General features: G+C 39.5%; 1 protein-coding gene across 1 annotated transcript in view; it reads left to right on the top strand.

Annotated features, from left to right (window-relative positions):
- The window catches only part of lrch2 (leucine-rich repeats and calponin homology (CH) domain containing 2), a 31,874-nt gene extending 17,409 nt beyond the window's left edge, over positions 1-14,465 (top strand). Inside the window, exons 14-21 of the mRNA XM_040150754.1 lie at positions 3,714-3,762; positions 3,856-3,996; positions 4,504-4,554; positions 4,667-4,730; positions 6,271-6,383; positions 10,600-10,737; positions 10,958-11,035; positions 13,707-14,465. Of these exons, the coding sequence (XP_040006688.1) occupies positions 3,714-3,762; positions 3,856-3,996; positions 4,504-4,554; positions 4,667-4,730; positions 6,271-6,383; positions 10,600-10,737; positions 10,958-11,035; positions 13,707-13,826 (754 nt within the window). The 3' untranslated portion in view covers positions 13,827-14,465. The remainder of the gene's footprint in view (positions 1-3,713; positions 3,763-3,855; positions 3,997-4,503; positions 4,555-4,666; positions 4,731-6,270; positions 6,384-10,599; positions 10,738-10,957; positions 11,036-13,706) is intronic.
- The last annotated feature ends 4,094 nt before the right edge of the window (positions 14,466-18,559 follow it).

Raw genomic sequence — 18,559 nt, 5'->3', positions numbered from 1 at the left:
TAGATTGGATCCTAACATTATAGCCAGACACAGGTAGTACGCTAGAATATTATATAAAGTTGTAAATAAGAATTATTTCACTTTTTTTTGTTCAAGCGATTGATTTATCCTTTAGTCTGTAAAATTATATTAGGTTAGATTCAACTTTATTGTCATTGTGCAGAGGGCCGGTACAAAGCCAATGAAATGCAGTTGGCATCTAACCAGAAGTGCAAAAGAATAGTTTTATTTATAGATAAGTGCAGGTATAAGTAAGTACTATATCATAAGTGGTGTATCTTAAAGTGTTATTGACAATGGAGAGCAACATATAAAAAGATTAGAATATATGTATACTATATTAAATATATTATACATAGAGTTGAAGTGGGCAGAGTTGGAAAGGGGAGTGTACTGTATATATAAGGGTTGTATGTACAGTATAGAAAAAACATGTACAGTTGGTTGTATTTACAATATAAATAATAGTAATCTGAACAACGTGAGAGGTTCAGCCTGTGCAAGAATGGGCAGTGCAACTATAAAAGTACTGAGACAGTGCAGTAATGCTTAGCGATGTGATGTGGAGTTAAGCAGGGTCACAGCCTCAGGAAAGGAGCTCTTCCCAAGGGATCAGAGGCTCCTGTAAAGAATCTCCTTCACAATTTCCAGTCGGACAGATGAAGTCTTTTTGACTGATAGTCCAAAACACAATTTTACATTTTAAATAATATAAAACAGGAAAACAGCAAGAATGAGCATAGCTTAAGATACAAGGTAGTCATCCTGCATCAGCAAGATGTGCTGTCTAGGCTATTCTGCAGAATCACACAGAAATGGGAAAAGTTGAGGACCAGCAATGCAATGCTCAGCCAAGGAAACAGAGCAGCAGACAAAAGATACATCAAGCTGACTTCTGTTCAAAATAAAAAGATGTCTAGCAGCGCTATCAGGTCAGAACTGGCAGGCAGTTGTGGGACCCTGGTACAGCCATATAGAAAAAGCTGCAGGTCCTGACAGCATACCAGGGCATGTGCTCAGGGAATGTGCAGAAAGACTAACACACATCCTCACAGACATCTTCAACACCTTCCTGAGTCAAGCTGTTGTCCTTTCATGCTTCAAGGCTGCCACCGTCATACCAATACCAAAGAAGTCACTAGTGTCAAGCCTCAATGATGACAGCCATGTAGGACCCACCCCCATAATGACGAAATGCTTTGAGAGGGTGGTCAAGGACCATATAACATCCAGACTCCCTGCAAAGTTGAGCCACTCCAGTTTACATACCACCCTAACCGCTCTACTGATGATGCCATATCATCAGCAATTCACCTGAACCTGACACATGCAGCTGCTCTTCATTGAATTCAGCTCCGCCCTCAACACACACGTCATCCCCCAGAAGCCGGTCCATACCCTACTGTGCAACTGAAGATTACACTTCCTCACGGACACACGTCAGTTAATACAAGTTGCAAAAAACACTTCTGAGACCATCGTCCTGAACAAAGGTGTTCAACAGGGTTATTTCCTGAGCCCTTTGTTGTTCTCCCTGATGACTAACAACTGTTGTCATCAAAGATGACCTGATGCGGACTGCAAACACCACCTCACTAGTCAAGCAAGCCCAGCAATGCCTGCACTTCCAGTGACAGATGAGGGGAGCAAACCTCCCCCCTCTTGTCCTCACCACATTCCACATTGGCACCGTAGTCAACATCCTGAACAGCTGCATCTCTGTCTGATATGGCAGCTGCACTGCCTCAGACCAGAGGGACTGAGTGAGTGAGGGGTTCGGTGCTGAGGTTACACCATCGGTTGGCTGGCCAAGCGTTGGAGTTTTCAGGATTGTAGTTGCTCTTTCAAAATGAAAAGGCGCAAACGGTTTCTATAGCGCCATCAGGCGGCATTTACAGGCACTACTGCCAACTTAGTGCCTTTGTCGCTAGATTTACTGAATTTTCACACCCCTTCAATGGCTTTTCTTCAAAAAAGCACATAGTGAAAAATCTAGTGACTTTCTGGACAAACCTTAGAGAGTTGCCAGTATTGCCCCGCAAGTGCAAGGTTGGGCTTTCCCTCCGCAGGCACACCTCTATATGTGTCTCATTCAATTGACCACACGGCAGCTGCATAGACGTCAATGAGCCTCTAACTTTCTCTCTGATTGATAATTTTACAAGTAAATACAGCAAAGCCATTGTCTTTAACCTATGTGTATGGTGATTTTGTCAGACGACACCGCGGTTATAAAATCAGGATTTTAGCAGTGCAGAGCAGCAGCTTGGAAATGGCTTGTAAGTGACTGCTGGTTAAGATGTAGTATTAATGGACCATGTTTCAGTCACTATTTCATACTTGTCCCGTTGTGTGTCAACAGAAACAGAAAAACATGTAAATGAAAACAGCTTTATCGGGAATTTGGCTGCATTAAAATACTGTACATGTGAGCACAGAGAGTAGCAGAGAATCAAACAGATAAAGGGCGGTCCAGCCACATTCTATATTTTGACCTAGTCCTGTTATATACGGTTTGCGCCTCGTATCTGCTGTTACACTGTGCAATAAATCAATGCTTTTATTATTTCTGCAAGTGTTAATGTTTACATACTGTCATATTGTGCAATAAGCTGACTGTTACAATTGTCTATTTGTCCAAAATTTGTTATGACATGGTGCACTATTTGTTATGTCCTAGTTTGTCTCACTTTTGTCAATCATTTGCACATTGAGCTGGGAGGAATGCAATTTTGTTCTGCTGTGCTCTTCTTGCTGTGTGGTCTGAATGACTATAAAGTTAGCTTTGACTTTGACTACAGTCCAGAGAGGTCAGTGGAAGTGGTCTTTATGGAAGACTTGCAGCCAAAAAGCCATTCCTCTGATGGGGAAACAAAGTCAAGTGACTTACCTCTGCACGAAAACACAGGAACTTGGGTGAAGAAAAATGCCTGCAGTTACTCTGGACTCATGTGTCAAATTCTGAAATATTGGGCTCCAACAGAAGGCTGTTTGTTTGAAGAAGGGCTGGAGAGCGCTTTAAGGCTGAGTGTCTGCAGGCAACAGTTAAGCATGATAGAGGTTCCTTGCAGGTTTGGGGCTGGAATTCCTCAAATGGAGTTTAGCATTTGGTCAGAATTAGTTGTGTCATCAATGCTGAAAAGTCCAGACGGATTCTGATCCATCATACAGTACCACCAGGAGAGGTCTGATTGATCATAGATTAATTCTGTGCCATGACAACAACCCCAAACATACAGCCAGTGTCAAAAAGAACTATCTTAAACAACAAGAAGAACAAGGTGTCTTGAAACAGATGGTTTGGCCCCCACAAAGTGCTTATCTCATCATCATGGAGTCAATCTGGGATCACATGAAGAGACAGCAGACACTGCGACAGCCTAAATCCACGGAGCAACTGTGGGGAGTTGTCCATGATCCTTTGAACAACCTAACTGCCAAGTTTCTTGAGAAAGTTTTTGCCAGTGTACCAAGAAATATTGTTGCTCTTCCAGGTAAAAGTTGATCAGACCAGATATTGATTGGATTTAGGGTTTTTCTGTTTGCCTCACATTGTATGAAGTTGATCTATAAATAGAAATTCATGGTCTTGTTTTTGAAAGCATCCTCATTGTACAGCATTTCTTCACAAGTGCCTTAAGATTTTTGCTGTATGTATACAGTATATTCTCCTGAGATCTGGAAAAATCAAAGTTGTTGTGTCTTTATTCTAGTGCTTCTCTGGATGAAGGAAGTAGTGCAGCATCAGTGCTAAGTGGACAGGTACAAACTCTTTTTGTCTCCCATTCCTTGTGTGATGTTTTCTCTCTGGAGGATGCAGAGAATGATTTTAATTTTTTCTGTCTACTTTTACAGCCATCTTCTTCCTGCTCCTTTGATGGCAGCCTGAAGACAGATCAGTCAGATTCAGAGCCAAAGTGGCCCGAAGTCCCACCTGTCCTCAATCAAAATGAAGATCGCAGGAGGAACAAGTACCTGAGAAAAGATTACCTTAAGGTAAGAGTTGCGCATGAGCCACCAGAGCGGCAGCAATCTAATCTGTGGGTGGTAAAGTGGCAGCGGAACAAAACTCGTTAGTTGGCTAAATTCTGACTCTGGGATCATTGTTTTCCAAGGCAGATATGTCAAAACCTTTGCCAATAAAACCTGCATTGCTAGATGCCATCACTGGTGGGAAAAAACATGGGTGACTTTGAGAAGTTATGTGCAAATGTGTGCTGGTAACCACAAAGATCCTTGAGAAAGTCCCAGGTTTTCTCATTTTGATTAAACATAATATTATGAGAGAATGTATGATGATTATTAGTTGTTCTTTTATCATTATCATCCCACCCACATTATGTATGTCAGTATGATATCTACAAAATAAATATTCAACGTCAAAAGTCACCTCAAGTTTGCATCTGTAGTAGAACACCTGTCCAGCTGTAAACCATGAATAGAAAAGAAGCAAAACAATATGTGTCAAATCTTAAAAACGATTTGTTTTTCTTTTCCATACAGTACAAGTGTCAGAGCGCTCGGAAAAACTCCAGTGGGAATGATGACTGTGAGGTGCGTGTGAGAAACATCCTGTTTGGGGAAAAAACAAAAATCCGAGTAGGTTATCATTTGAAAACATCTCTCGGTTACATTATAACATTACTTTTCTGATTTTCTTCCCCAGGAGGGCTTGCGCAACAATGATTTCAGTACCACTTTGACAGTGTTTGGACTAAAACCAAGATCAGGTAATGCACAAGTTCTTTTTGTTTTACTCGTATAGCCTTAACTTTATGGATCTGCCTTTTTTTCCTTTTCACTGCAGTAATAATCATGGAACTTCGGCTTTTAAATAGACTGACAAACATTTTACTGTGTGGTGGAAACGTGTGAGCCAACTTTGGCGTGAATGTGAGAAAAGTCATGTCAAGAATGACAACAGTCCATGTCCATTTGTAAGACCTCTTTTGAATAGATTCCTGTAGATAGTAATGAAATAGAGACTTGAAAGGATGTAAACCCTTAAGACTTGATAAATCCACAAGCTTAAGTAAAAATTAAAAAGTGGTAAATAGCAAAACATATTTGAAAAATTTCCTCCCCAAGTATTTGCTATATGAATGAGTAGAAACCAGTCTCTTTTACTTAGGACACCCTCAAATCAGTGGAACTAAATAAATGGGTCTATATTTGGTACAGTTAGCTTGCATAAACACTAAGGAAGTGTTTCACTTTAACCCAAGGCTCATATGTATGATGTGAACGCTTTCCTTTTCACATAAGCCAAAACATTCTTAGGTGGAGTCCCAGAGCCCTTTCTCTGGAAGTGGGGAAGGTTTCTGAAGAATTGTTGATCTGTTTTATATCAGTGCATTAGCCGTTAAGGCTATGGGGATTTAAGACAAAGGAAAACTGCTAATCTTTTTTTTTCTTACTTTGATTAATCAGTTATTAAAATAGACTGTACTGTTGGGTAGTTTAATGTATAATCGTGCATCATATGTTATAACCTCTTCATATGTTTTGTATACAAAATCTTAATTGAAAAAGTTACTACTAATTATATGTTTTACATACATTTATGGGAGTAAAAAGTACCATATTTCCCCCTAAATCATAGTGGAGTAGAAGTATAAAGTTGTACCTCTAATTTTTGTTTAAGTAATAGACTTGAGTAAAGGTACTTAGTTACGTTCCACCACTGAAAAACACAAGGAATCTTATAAAGTGCCTCACTAATTTGGAAAACATTTTCTCACATGTATGTAACTTTAACCAAAAAAGAAAAAGAGTTGCATAAGTTAGGTATCCTGTATTTGATTGAAAATTGTCCTTCACTTTTAGGATGTTTGGGGTGAAGATTAGACGACCTCCTAAGTGGGAACTGAAACTTTGAATTAGTTTTAACACCATATATTACAAGACGCTTAGTTCCCTGAAGTAAAGGAGCAGCAAATCGTCTAAAGGGAAGAAACCTTTCATCAAGAGCTGTAGGAAGTGTACTCACCCATGCTATCTAGCAGTAAAAGAAAAAAAAGGTGAAAGAATAACGTCTGAAGAATACCTCGACAGTCGCTAGAAACCACAGTGGTAAAGATGCATCGATAGATATTTCTTTCACCACAATGCTGTTTTTGTCCTCACAGGAATGAATTGTGTGTATCTGTGCGATGTGCATATCTGTTATCACACAGACCTCACACAGATCTCAGGTGGCTCGAGGTTGACCTGCTTGTTTCACTGTATGTTATCTGAAATTTAGAGCAATGTACTTATTTATTATTTCAGCCTTCACCAGAGGAAGCCGTCAGGAGTACAGCTCGACAGACCCCAGCTTCACTATGAGAAGGAAGATGGAGCACTTGAGAGAGGAAATGGAACAGATAGGACTCTTACGGCAGGTCAGACGCCACACAGCTTGTTAATGCCTTTGCATTTTGCACAAAGCATTGAGTCATTCAGATGCCAAAGCCTGTCAGATCCTGCTTTTGTTCCAGTATTTATACCGTTCAGTAAATAAGTCATTTAAATCAAATGTCCTGAGGATTGCGTGTTTCCTTAGTGTGAGTGTTCCCATGTAGTGACATGGAATTGTTAGAACCAATGTGGTCTCCCTTGGTTGAGTCATATGGGGGAGTATGCTTTTACAGTAAATAAACAAAACCCTATCAACTTGTACATATGTTGACACATGGTAAAAGTATTTAAATCAAAGTGCAAAATAATTATTAACGCTAACCCATTACATAACATTTACTCATTTGGCAGACGCTTTTATCCCAAGCGACTTACAAGTTAGGGACAACACCAAAGCTTCAGTACAGTAGGAGACCTTGAAGTAAGTACTAAGTACTGAATCTGTTCAATAAGACAAAGTACAAGGAGACCAAGAGTTCCAAAGTTGGGCCTCATGGGCCACCAAAGTTCACAGTAGGTGTAAGTTAGGCATGTTAGGGTGTTGGAGGTGTTATGAGAGGACGTGCTCTCAGAAGAGATAAAAATACTCTGCTTTTGAATAATAATTTGCGCCTCATATGGTTTTTCCATAAAAAAAAGTTCAATTACCTGTTCACAAATTCTTAAAATTATATCTATGTCTTCTCCCTCATTGATAAATCCAGAATCTATGAAAAATAATTTTTTAATTTCAAAAGTTTAACTGCTGGATACAAGATGTCTTCTGCATCACTGAAAGACCATTCATAACATATGTGTAATGAAGTTAGTTCTGATTTCAAAAATCTTGCTGGCAGATCAGATTTTAGGTGAGAATAGAGAAACTTTCAAAAATGAATCTTAAAACAGCCTTCTAGTGTCATACTCTGCACATACATCATTCTACACAGTGAATCAACATTGACTGAAACACATTTTTGAATTTTAAGTATTTTAAATCCTGCATTGTTTACATCCATTTTTTCTAGGTAGCAGTCTTCTTCGTTTTTGTCTTTGTGGTTCATTGCTGCATATCTTGGAACATTACTGCCACCTGTCGATCAGTGAAATAGTGTCAAATCACAGGCAGAACCGTATATTATTTCAACCATGTGCACATGCATGTATATCCTTGTGCACTTGCATGACACAAACAAAATGGGGTCCCACTCATTAACAAAATTGTTCCATAGTGCTACTAGAAGTCAAACACGCCACAGGAAACCATTAACATACGTGCTTTGAGATTATTGAGTGACTGAAAGCACTGTCAGTTCCAGCCATAGCTCTTTGATCGCAGGGTTGGTTAAAGTTTAAACTAGTAAAACCAGAAGTACACAAAAACTAGTATTTTATGTGATCTTGTATCTTACTGAAATAATGTCAGTTATTTCATTATGCATTCGGATCATAACATATCACTTTTCCAGGAACACTGAATAATATTTCACTGTATTTGCTAGCCATTGAGTTAAGACTTTACAGTTGTTTGTGTTTTCTTATAACTGGCAACATGAATTTGAAAATCGGACCCAATAATGGAAAGTTTGAAGAAACAATGGACAGCCATGGATGGAGATTAGGATGCTTAACTCACCATAAATTTGTAATGGCCTTGTCATCGATGGTGCTATCTTTTCCTACAAGAAAAGGACAAAGAAAACATGTGGATGAGGTACAGTAAGCTGATTAACCAGACTGATTTCATTATGATTAACAGTGTATAGCCCTGTCAGCCTGTTTTATACCCTGGTTTTAATGCTTGGAGAAAAACAAAGGGTTTGCTTGTAAAATGCCTGTACAGAAAAAATAGAGAATCAAATCCTCAGCAGCAAATTAGAGACTATAAGACACACCTAAACTATGTAAAAAGAGTGTCCTTGGCTTTAAGTCAAAGGGAACAATAGTAGAAAGGAAAACTAAGACCTTGAAGATACAGCAAGATTAAAAGGTGACCCAGACTGTCCAGAAGAAAAAGGGTACAAACATGAGCTCATTTACCGGGAGGAATGCTTTTGAGCACTTTGTTAATTAGGCAGAGGAAGTGGGGTGCAGCTTAGTGTCCTGAGCCTGGTGTCCTGTATGAGATCACCACGTTAATGGTGGCAGCTACAACCTGGCATCACCTGTCACAGAAATGATAGCTTGACCATGACATGTGAGATACAAATAAAATGTGTACAGATGGGCTATGTGCACATCCCAGATGTTCTGGACTTTGCATCATGCTTGCATGTGATTTCAGAGGTTCAGATGGCTTGATATAACTGCAGGACTTTCCTAAACAGTAGATGCAAGGTGTTTTATAAGAGGAAGAAAAGACAAATAGAGGCCAATAGACACACATGATATAGTGTCAAAGGACAGGGACAACAACTGGGAGGCTGTTCCAAAGTTGAGAAGCAACAAAAGGAACGCAAGACATGCACCAGAAATGCATTCCATGCTAAGAAGAATAGAGCAGACATGCCCTTTACTGGCAAACCCACCACTGACTTGGGAAACTGTTTACCGATTTTGATTCTTCATTTCATTTTCCAATTTCCTGAATATTTCAAGGTCTACTCATCATCATTGTTTCAAAATTTTAGATTTAAAGTTCAGTCTTGACATTGAAAACAGTGGTTGGCTTTTTTCCAAGGTCAAGAATGAACTTTGAATCTCAATAAAATCATTTTCATCGCCAGTGAGAAATTGCCCTACTCTCTTTTCCCAGTAAAATTTTCAGGATGAAAACAACTACTGACAGCAGACAGAAACAGGCTGGTTTCAGGAAAGAAAAATTAGAAGTAAAACATGTAGCAATGTTTTATTAGACACACACAGAGGGACAGAGACTATAGCCAGATTGTAAAGATAGAGTGAAACAGTGAGTGAAGATGATTTTTGTCAATCTTCAGTAATAGTTCAAACAATTAAAACACTTCATCGGCCTCAGTAATGAATATTGCATATGAGGTCACTTTACAGGGGCTCTTCATTAAGCCCCAAAACCCCAGCAGTAGTGGAACAACCGTTTAATATTTAGACGATTATAGCTGTTTCCTTCCGTGCCTTCCGGCTTGAATGTGTGTTTCCTCTCTCTTAGTGGTTTACAATCGGTTCAAGTCTAGTGTGATATGTTGAGTGTGAAAGTTCATTCTTGACCTTGGAACAATAGTTTGACAAAAAAAAGTTACAGAACAATCTTTTTCTGGAGCTTTCAGCCACATCTTGCAGCCCTCCTCAGTCGATGGAGTTTGCTATGTCCAGGACTGCCCCGGAGAGGTAAACTGGCATCAACTCCAGTCACGTCCAATCACCTCCATATGACATCACCTGCAGTAACTGAAGGAGCACTAGATCAGTGAAACAGCAAGGGTCCTGGCTGAATAAACACCAGAAAAAGAATAGTTCACAGCAATCAGTTGGAAGGGGTCAAAGGTCATTGATTCAGTGGACAGCCGCAGAAAGATTAAGGAGGCCATATTTTAATAGAGACAGGGTTACCATCTTCCCCCATATACTGAACAACCACCTGTTATCATGTGACCATAGTTCTGTACTTAGTTCATCCGATTACAACTGAACTGCAGTATATCCAGGGCAGCTCCGGTGAAGAAGACTATGGATTGTGGTTGAAAGCTCTGAAACAAACTAGCAAGTGGACCTGTTGAACTAGTTCAATATGATAGAACTGGTCAGTTAAGTAGTCATTAAGTAGGTCTGTTTAATTTTGTTATCTGTTTAAAATTATAATCCAGTCAAAGGAGTTATAAATAATTACCTGAAATCTACCGCATTGATTGAACCACTGATTGTTTTTATACTGACAACACAGGGCTAATTAACTAATATTTCCTCAAACAATTTATCCTAGCTCTTGCAGGAAGAGCGCACGATTGCAGATCCAAAAGTGTCTTCTATTCAACTGATATTCCACTTTTAGCAGCAGAACACACCTTTCCAGCCATGCACACAGACTGTCTTAAAAAAGCTCAGCGTCAGATCTTATTTAGCGTTACTGACTACAAATCAGATGATCTGCAGGATGACCTTCCTGGTAAATATAGAAGAGAGAGGAGACAGAACACACTGTGAATAATTCAATAAAAATAAATAAATAAAACACCTTTTTCAACAAAAAATGCACTTTTGTTCAAGGACAGCAATGTCATGAGGTCCTTGTTAATGTGTTTGCAGAACATTGAGTCCAGACTGAAGGTGTTGCTCCCAGACGATGTTGGAGCTGCTCTAATGGATGGGGTTGTTCTTTGCCATTTAGCCAATCACATTTGTCCTAGATCTGTTGCCAGCATCCATGTACCATCGCCTGCAGTGGTAAGCACATTAAAACTCCAAAAAGGTTCATTTTATTTGTAATCAAAATGCCACAGTGTTATAGATTCTTGAAAAATCTATAAAAAGCTTTCTAAATATATGTTGTTAATGACAGTTACATACTGCATATTGCTGTCTACATGACGTACATGAGCTTCATAACCTGTTTTTGCTTGGTCTGCTTTTAATTGTTAACGTGTCTGATTTTTCTGCCTTCCAGCCAAAGCTTAGCATGGCTAAATGCCGTAGGAATGTGGAGAACTTCTTGGATGCCTGTAAGAAGCTGGGTGTTCCACAGGTAATAATTTTAATCATCAATCATTCTCAGTTATGTATAATTGAAATACAGCTGTTGAACATAAATTACAAACCTAAAATATGGACTGATAAATCTGATAATGATAAATGTAACTGATAAATGTAATAAATATCTGCAAATTAAGTCATGCACACTAAATAAAGGTCATAGTAATAAGAATTTTTTAAGCAACCATATAGTATAGTATATACCATAATAGTAAGCCTTATTATGAAATTCGGTCACTACTGAACATTGACATTTAAATACCTCTAAAATTATTGTACTGAAATATTTTCATTTGAAAACGAAGGTGTGAATTTGAGGAAGTTTTGCAATTTCAAATACTTTAATTTCAAGGTTCACAAACTGAGACAGAAAATTCAAGTGTCCTGGGTTTCCCAACATCTGTACTTCTCTTTCTTGGATCAAAGCCTGACATAATCTAACCTATTAGAACAGAGGTCTGATCAATTATATTCTGGCTTGATTGCCTAGCTTCACTAGCCTGAGTGTTTAAGTTTTTCATTTTTAGCAACTAGATTTTCTTGACTTGACTTGAATGTATGGATAACAAAATTATCAACTGAAGTTGAATGTAGGTTTTTTTTAAATACTGGACAAATCTGAATTTGTAAACCTTTAAAAAAACATAAATTCATTTTTTGCACAATCTGAAATTATGGAGGTTGGGGACAGTGCCTGTGGACTGGCAGACTAGGTTGGTGGTTCCAATTTGTAAAAAGGGGGAATGGAGGGTGAGCTTGAATTATCGGGGTATCACACTGCTCAGCCTCATGGGCAAAGCTTATGCCAGGGTGCTGGAAAGTAGGCTCAGCCCGATTCAGGAGGAGCAATGTGGATTCCGTCCTTCCGTCATGAAACAGTGGACCAACTCTTTACTCTTGCAAGGCTACTTGAAGAGTCACAGGAGTTGGCGCATCCAGTCTTCATGTGCTTCGTGGGCTTGGAGACGGCCTACGACCCGGTCCCTCAGGGGATCTTGTGGGGGGTACTGCGGGAATATGGGGTTCTGGGGCCGTTACTACGAGCCATTTGGTCCCTATAGTACCGGAGTGAGAGTTGTATCCATATTCTCGGCGGGAGGTCAAACATGTTTTGGTGAGTTTTGGCCTCCTCCAGGGTTGTCCCTTGTCACCAGTCCTGTTTGTGATCTTCATGTATAGGATTTCAAGGAGCAGACGGGGGGAAGAGAGTGTCTGGTTTAGAGGCCTCAGAATTGTGTCTCTCCTCTTCTCTGTTGGCATCATCAGACAGTGACCTTCAGCAAACACTGGGGCAGTTTGCATCTGAGTGTGAAGCAGTTGGGATGAGGGTCAGCACCTCCAAGTCTGACGCCATGGTTCTCTGCTGGAAAACAGTGGATTGCTCCCTTCGGGTTGGGGTGGAGTTTCTGCCCCAAGTGAGGGAGTTTAAGTATCTCTGGGTCTTGATCATCAGTCAGGGTAGGATGGAATGGGAGATTGACAGGCGGATCGGTGCGGCATAAGCAGTAGAGCAGGCGTTGTACTGGACCATTGTGGTGAGGAGGAAGCTGAGCCGAAAGGCAAAGCTTTCAATTTACCAGTCGATCCACGTTCCAACCTTCACCTATGGTAATGAGCTTCGGGTAATGTCCGAAAGAATGAGATCGTGGATACAAGGGGCTGAAATGAGTTTCCTCTGTGGGGTGGCTGGGCTGAGTCTTAGAGATAGGGTAAGGAGCTCTTACATCCGCAGAACATTGGAGGGATTATATATCTCATCTGGCCTGGAAACACTTAGCGGTTCCCCCAGGAGTAACTGGAAAATGTTACTGGAGCGAGGACATCTGGACTGTCTTGCCTAAACCGCTGCCACTGCAACCCAACTTCAGATAATCTTAGAAAATGGATGGGTGGATGGAAGGAATCTGAAATGACCCCTTTCAGGGTCAAATATTTCAATGCTGAATGAATGAACAAAAGTGATTTTGTTTCACAATTAGGGATTCAGTTGCGTATAAGGTTGAAATCCTTATCTTTTTTTTCTTCCATAGTTTTGATGTATTTTGCCCAGGTATTGAGAGCCGCTACTGAGATTTTTGCTTCACCTAATACTATGGATGTGAATGGCATTTCAATTATGGTGCTGGTACACAAAGGGACAGATATGTCAAAACCATACTACCAGAATTATCTGCATGAAAATGATGACAAGGCAGACATTAATTTGGTAATAAGGACATTATGTTTCTTTTGATTGTTTTAACTGACCAGATCCTTTAATAAGAGATATGTAAAATTTTTTATATAGAGAATCAAGCCGTGTGCAGCTCAGAAAGTCAACTTTAGTCAACCACAAAGATCTTTGAGAGGGTCCCAGGTTTTCTCAAGAGAAACTATTAATCATTTACAGTATAACAATATCTAATTAAACATAACATAGTCAAAGAATCTGGGATGATGAAAATCATAGATACAAGTTTCAGAGATGAATATCTCACAACCTCAGAACATAAAACAGAAAATGATGGTTGGTTGATGTCCACTACAGTTGAGTAAGAATGTATGTCTTTTTTTCTACTGTGGGTGAACGAACCCTTTAAATAATGAAGGAGAAGAGGAGCTGTGTCAACCCCATCTGTCTTTTTTTGCTGTGACTGACTAAAGACATCTCTCTGCTGACTCAGGACAAGCTGTGTCTGCCCCATCACATCCTAGAGGAGCGCGGTCTGGTGAAGGTGGGCGTGACTGTCCAGGCTCTGCTGGATCTGCCCACTCCGAAGCCCACACAACTGTCAGCTGTTTGACACAAGCCTGAATGTTGCATCCAACCTGTAGTCATTCAGCCAACCCCTGTCCCCAGCCCAAAACCACATCCTATCGCCAGGGACCAGAGAGCCCGTCGGGGTGAGGACCCAGTGGGCGGTGGGTTTTTGGGAGTCTGCTTCTGCCTGACTGAAACAGGAGAAAGGAGGCTGAAATACCTCTGTCTTCTCATATGATGTCAGCTGCCACCATTATATTTTCATTTGTATCATGTTCTAGTTACTGGGTCATCCTGTATGTGTTTGGACTAGCAATGTTACTGTGTTTTTCCTGAGCTGCACAGTTTGGACTTGTACGAGGAGAGAGAGACAAGCAAAAGGGTCTAAAGAAAGACCTGTGCATCCCTCTCAACATGCTCAGTGATTAATGAGCCTACAAGTGCCCGTAATGACAACATTTCAATGCAGGTGTTGGAGACATCGGCAGTTAGGAGATGACAGACAGGGACTCACTTTTTAATTAAAGAGACCTAAGCTGCACGTTGGCCTCGTAACCCAAAACCACTGACTGACCTCAAGTGGTTTTTACACTCTTGAGTTTCTCTCCTTTTTTGTGTATCTGTTTTCTCATGAAAATTCATTTTTGAATTTATTAGCATTCTATTTTTTACACGGTTTGCATCGGGTCCCTACTGTACCTTTTTTTTCAGCAGCCAAGCCTGATTCAAAAGTAGTGTTGATTTTTTTTGACAAGTATAGCATTTGAGAAATTACATCTCCTCAGCTTTTTGAGGGAGAATGCGAGGCTTGTCTCTGAAAAGAAACTAGTTATAGATGTGACAACTTTCGGGAAGTCAAGCTACAATTGACATTGTGCCCATTTTCAAACACAGGTGCGGTTTTGAAATCTTAAAATTACTATACAAATCATATGCAACTCCGTACCTAAGTTGTTTATCAATACAAACCTGCATGCACCAGTAGAAGTGCCATTTGACCACTGTGAGAACATGTTTGGCAGTTGCCAAAAGCATAAAGGTCCTGTTTTTGTAGCATTTTTCCAGTGTACATGCAAGGTTCCCATTTCCGAAAAATTGTATTCTAACTTTTCTAAAGGTTTTATACTTTCTTCCCAGTCATCGCCAATTATTGCTTGTCATTCAGTTCAGAGCATGGGAGTGCCGTGTTATACACAAAGCAGTTAGGATTTTATAACTTCGCATACCCTCAGATGAACCATGGTTAAACTGTATTTGTTTGTGAGTGGAGGAGTCTGAGTGATTGTTTCTCTGGATCAGAAAGTGATTCAGTGGAAATCATTCCTGCAAACCTTCAACACAAAGCTGGTCTCAACTTACTGCCAGGCCACCCTGCTGTAAGTGGTTTCTGACACAATTTATTATTTCAGGGAAATGTAATTATTTATGTATTTATTTACTTGTTTTATATTTATACGTTGTTGCTCTGTGTGTCTTAACCCTGTTCAGGTGCAGCTGAACAATTAGATCTCATATGTTTTCTGTATGTAGTATTTCAAATTGGTTGACTCCGGTGTAACGTAAGAATCACTCCGTGTGGAAGGATCTGCCACCATCTGTCAGTAGAGCTGACAACAATGCTGAGAGCATAAGATGTTCCTGCAGGAGAGAGGCTTAATTCTGTTGAAAACATTGTGCAAGAGCTGATTGTGTTCACATGACCAACTTTATGGATTTGTAAACTGAAAATTCAAGTTGTGTGAGAGTATAACAGAATTTTCATCTGTTCATTTATTTACAACCTATTTACCTCTTTACAATTTATTATAACTTCCTTATATGAATCAATGTTTCTGCAGGGCAGTGTCTGTCTTCTTGTCCAGTTGGTAGCATGCGAGTCTCGACTTTTTTGGATAGGATAAAATTACACCAGGCAGCTGCGGTGCATCATTCATTTTAAAATGAATTCTCACAGATTTAGTGACCTTGGAAAGACATTTGATCTCTTTACACAACACACCATTCCATGCAGAGAATAATAATTTGTGAAAATAAAGCTGAGGAATCTCATGCTCCATTTCTCACATGGCCGCAGAGTGTACTGTATCTGAAAATGCACCTTTGAAGAGAAGCTGAGGATTGAATGACCTGTTTTGACCTGATGAAGTTAGAAATCAGCGCGCAATATTAAACAAATCTGTGGAGGTCTACTGAGAGACTTGTTCTTGAGGTTTGATGCAATGACTTGAATCAGCTTTTCACTGTTATTGCTTTGCTCTTTGTAGTACAAAATGTCACTTATATGTCCCATGGTCGGCTGTATTGATTGACTTTGTGCCATCATTTTCCAAAGAGCAGATACCACAGAGATACAAAATTATACAGGGCTTCCAGTTTATCCGTCCTCGACTGTAAAATATGCACTAATCACCACAGAGTCACATGTCACATGTTTTTCTTATTCAGAAAATTCAAATGAATTACAGTGTTGGGCAACATAAAATCACACAAAAACAGTCATCCTCTGGAAATACCCTTGTCCGTTAACACTGTCCTCTGCTGCAGCAGACAGGTCATCTTTTCTGATTCTGGCTATATTATATTTATACTATGAAGTCTGCATATCGTAACAGTGGACTGCCTCTTAGACCAGCAGTTTACTGAACATATGTCACTGCACATATTCACTGTTATTGAGTTGTTTTTTTGTTTTTTTTTAACAAAAGACAAAGTTAATTCAAAATTTAGAGTAAGATGAGTTAAAAAGTGAAAAGAAATTAGTCCAACTTTGTAGCCGATTTTTAATTTTCATGCATTTTCATGATACTGGCACTGAATGAGCACAGAAGAAAGAAAAAGTATTTTGTCATAATTGGCATACAGTATGTGGTTACTGTTTTGGTTTTAGTCAGATTAAAGATCAAACTATCAAAATTTAATAGGAAAAGCAGCACAAACCGCTTGTAATTATCTCTCCTGAGGCTGAACCCTCTGAACCAAGTATTACTACCTGTTAGCAACAGAATTGAGCTTTTATCATCTTCATAAAACATAAAATGGTAGTTCCAAAATGCCCAGACTATAACCTCACCCACTGTGAAAGCTCTTTGTCTTAAGAATAGAGTCAGTTAACTTTCTTTCACTATACAGCTCTAGGACACTGTTGGAGGTGCCAGACATGACTCATACACAATTTTTCAATTTTTTTTAATTAAATCCTCAGTAACACGCAATGAATGCCCTGGGGCCTGTTATGTCTCCCTTAAGTGCATTGTTAAGAAATGTTTTTGTCCTACACCCTCACTTATAAATCCAATGCAATGCATTGTAAGTGTGGGGCTCCCCCCTCCTTCCTTTAATGACCATGCGAACAGGGGCCTCACAAGGGTGGATGAGCTTTGTCAGTTGTACACCATAAAAAGTCAGATGACTCATTCACCTGTCAGCTAAGAAGAGCAGAAGAACGGTGACTTCTGTTTTCTGTTTGTATGCAGTGTAATTACATCGTCATACAGTATGTCACCACACTGATGCCTTATTCTTGTTTTACTTGCAAACACTGCTGTATGTCACGCTTCCCTTTCATTCGTCAATTTTACTGTAAATTAACCCAGTGACTACTGCATCCTTTCACTAGAGCCTCAGCCTCAAACACACTCAGCCTTTGTTTAACAATGGTTTCTGCATAACCTATTATATAAGACTTATATAATAGATCTCCTCTTACAGTTGTGTCTCATGGTGAGTTGTGGAGGAGGGTTTGGCACACAAAGAGGGAGTGTGGTACTAAAAAGACTGTAACTCTTGATTTTTCTAAGACAACTCCTTAAGCCTCATATTAACTTTGGCTGAAGTTAAGGAAGTATTTTTAAACAAAACAAGAGACTGTGCGTTTTGTCCCCCATTACTTACATTGGTATCCTATCAAAGAGGGTTTCCTTTAGGGCCTGTTTGGACTGAAGGAATGGTTGTTGAGACTGAAAATTCTCTGCACACACGTAGGTGGCGGTGGAAAGCACACAAGATGTGAAACTTTTGGTGTTCAAAGGTTGAGGCTGATTGTCATGTTTAAACATTAATGTGCGTGTCGTCATCTGTGAACATGGTGTTTTACTTCAAGAACAGTTCTATCCAGTTCTTTATTATTTGATTGTTCTGTTGTACAGTTCAGACTAATAAACAGGTTTGATGGAAGGTATTTTATGAGGCCTGGGAGCACGTTTGTGTGTTATTGAGAAAAAACAAAGCACAGAATGTTTTTCATTTTGCTTTCACAAAACACTCCCTTTACAGCACACTTGCAACAAAACTTAATGAACATTCCCGAAATGTCTGCAACAAGGTGTCACATTGCCGTATCATTTTCTAAAGAATGGGTGCTGATCTACATTTCGTAATGTGTATGTGATAAATGCATTGCACTAAACTGTAATTAGTTCATGAGCGACAACAGGTATCAGGAATTTTGCTCATCGGGATTTATGAATTGTCATCCCACCCAAATAAAACAAAGTAACAATGAGTCATGTCTAAATACTACACTGCCGAGAAAATTCATACTCATGAAACAAGCTTTTTGTATTTTAAAACAAATCAAATGCATGCAAGAATACTGAATGACTGAACCTGTACATATCATCTGTATAAATTCCAGGGTTTTCTTAAAAAACAAATGTGGTCAATATAAAATAAAGTCAACTTCTTTGCAGCTTAGGCTGTCTTGTCTTTATTATATGCAACAGAGCTCTAACCAGTAGGATACCTTGCATGATATGCCACCTAAAGCAATGTCTCCTA

Source organism: Xiphias gladius, chromosome 17, assembly GCF_016859285.1.
Source record: "Xiphias gladius isolate SHS-SW01 ecotype Sanya breed wild chromosome 17, ASM1685928v1, whole genome shotgun sequence".
Lineage (NCBI taxonomy): Eukaryota > Metazoa > Chordata > Actinopteri > Istiophoriformes > Xiphiidae > Xiphias > Xiphias gladius.
This window is presented reverse-complemented; position numbering and strand designations above follow the sequence as displayed.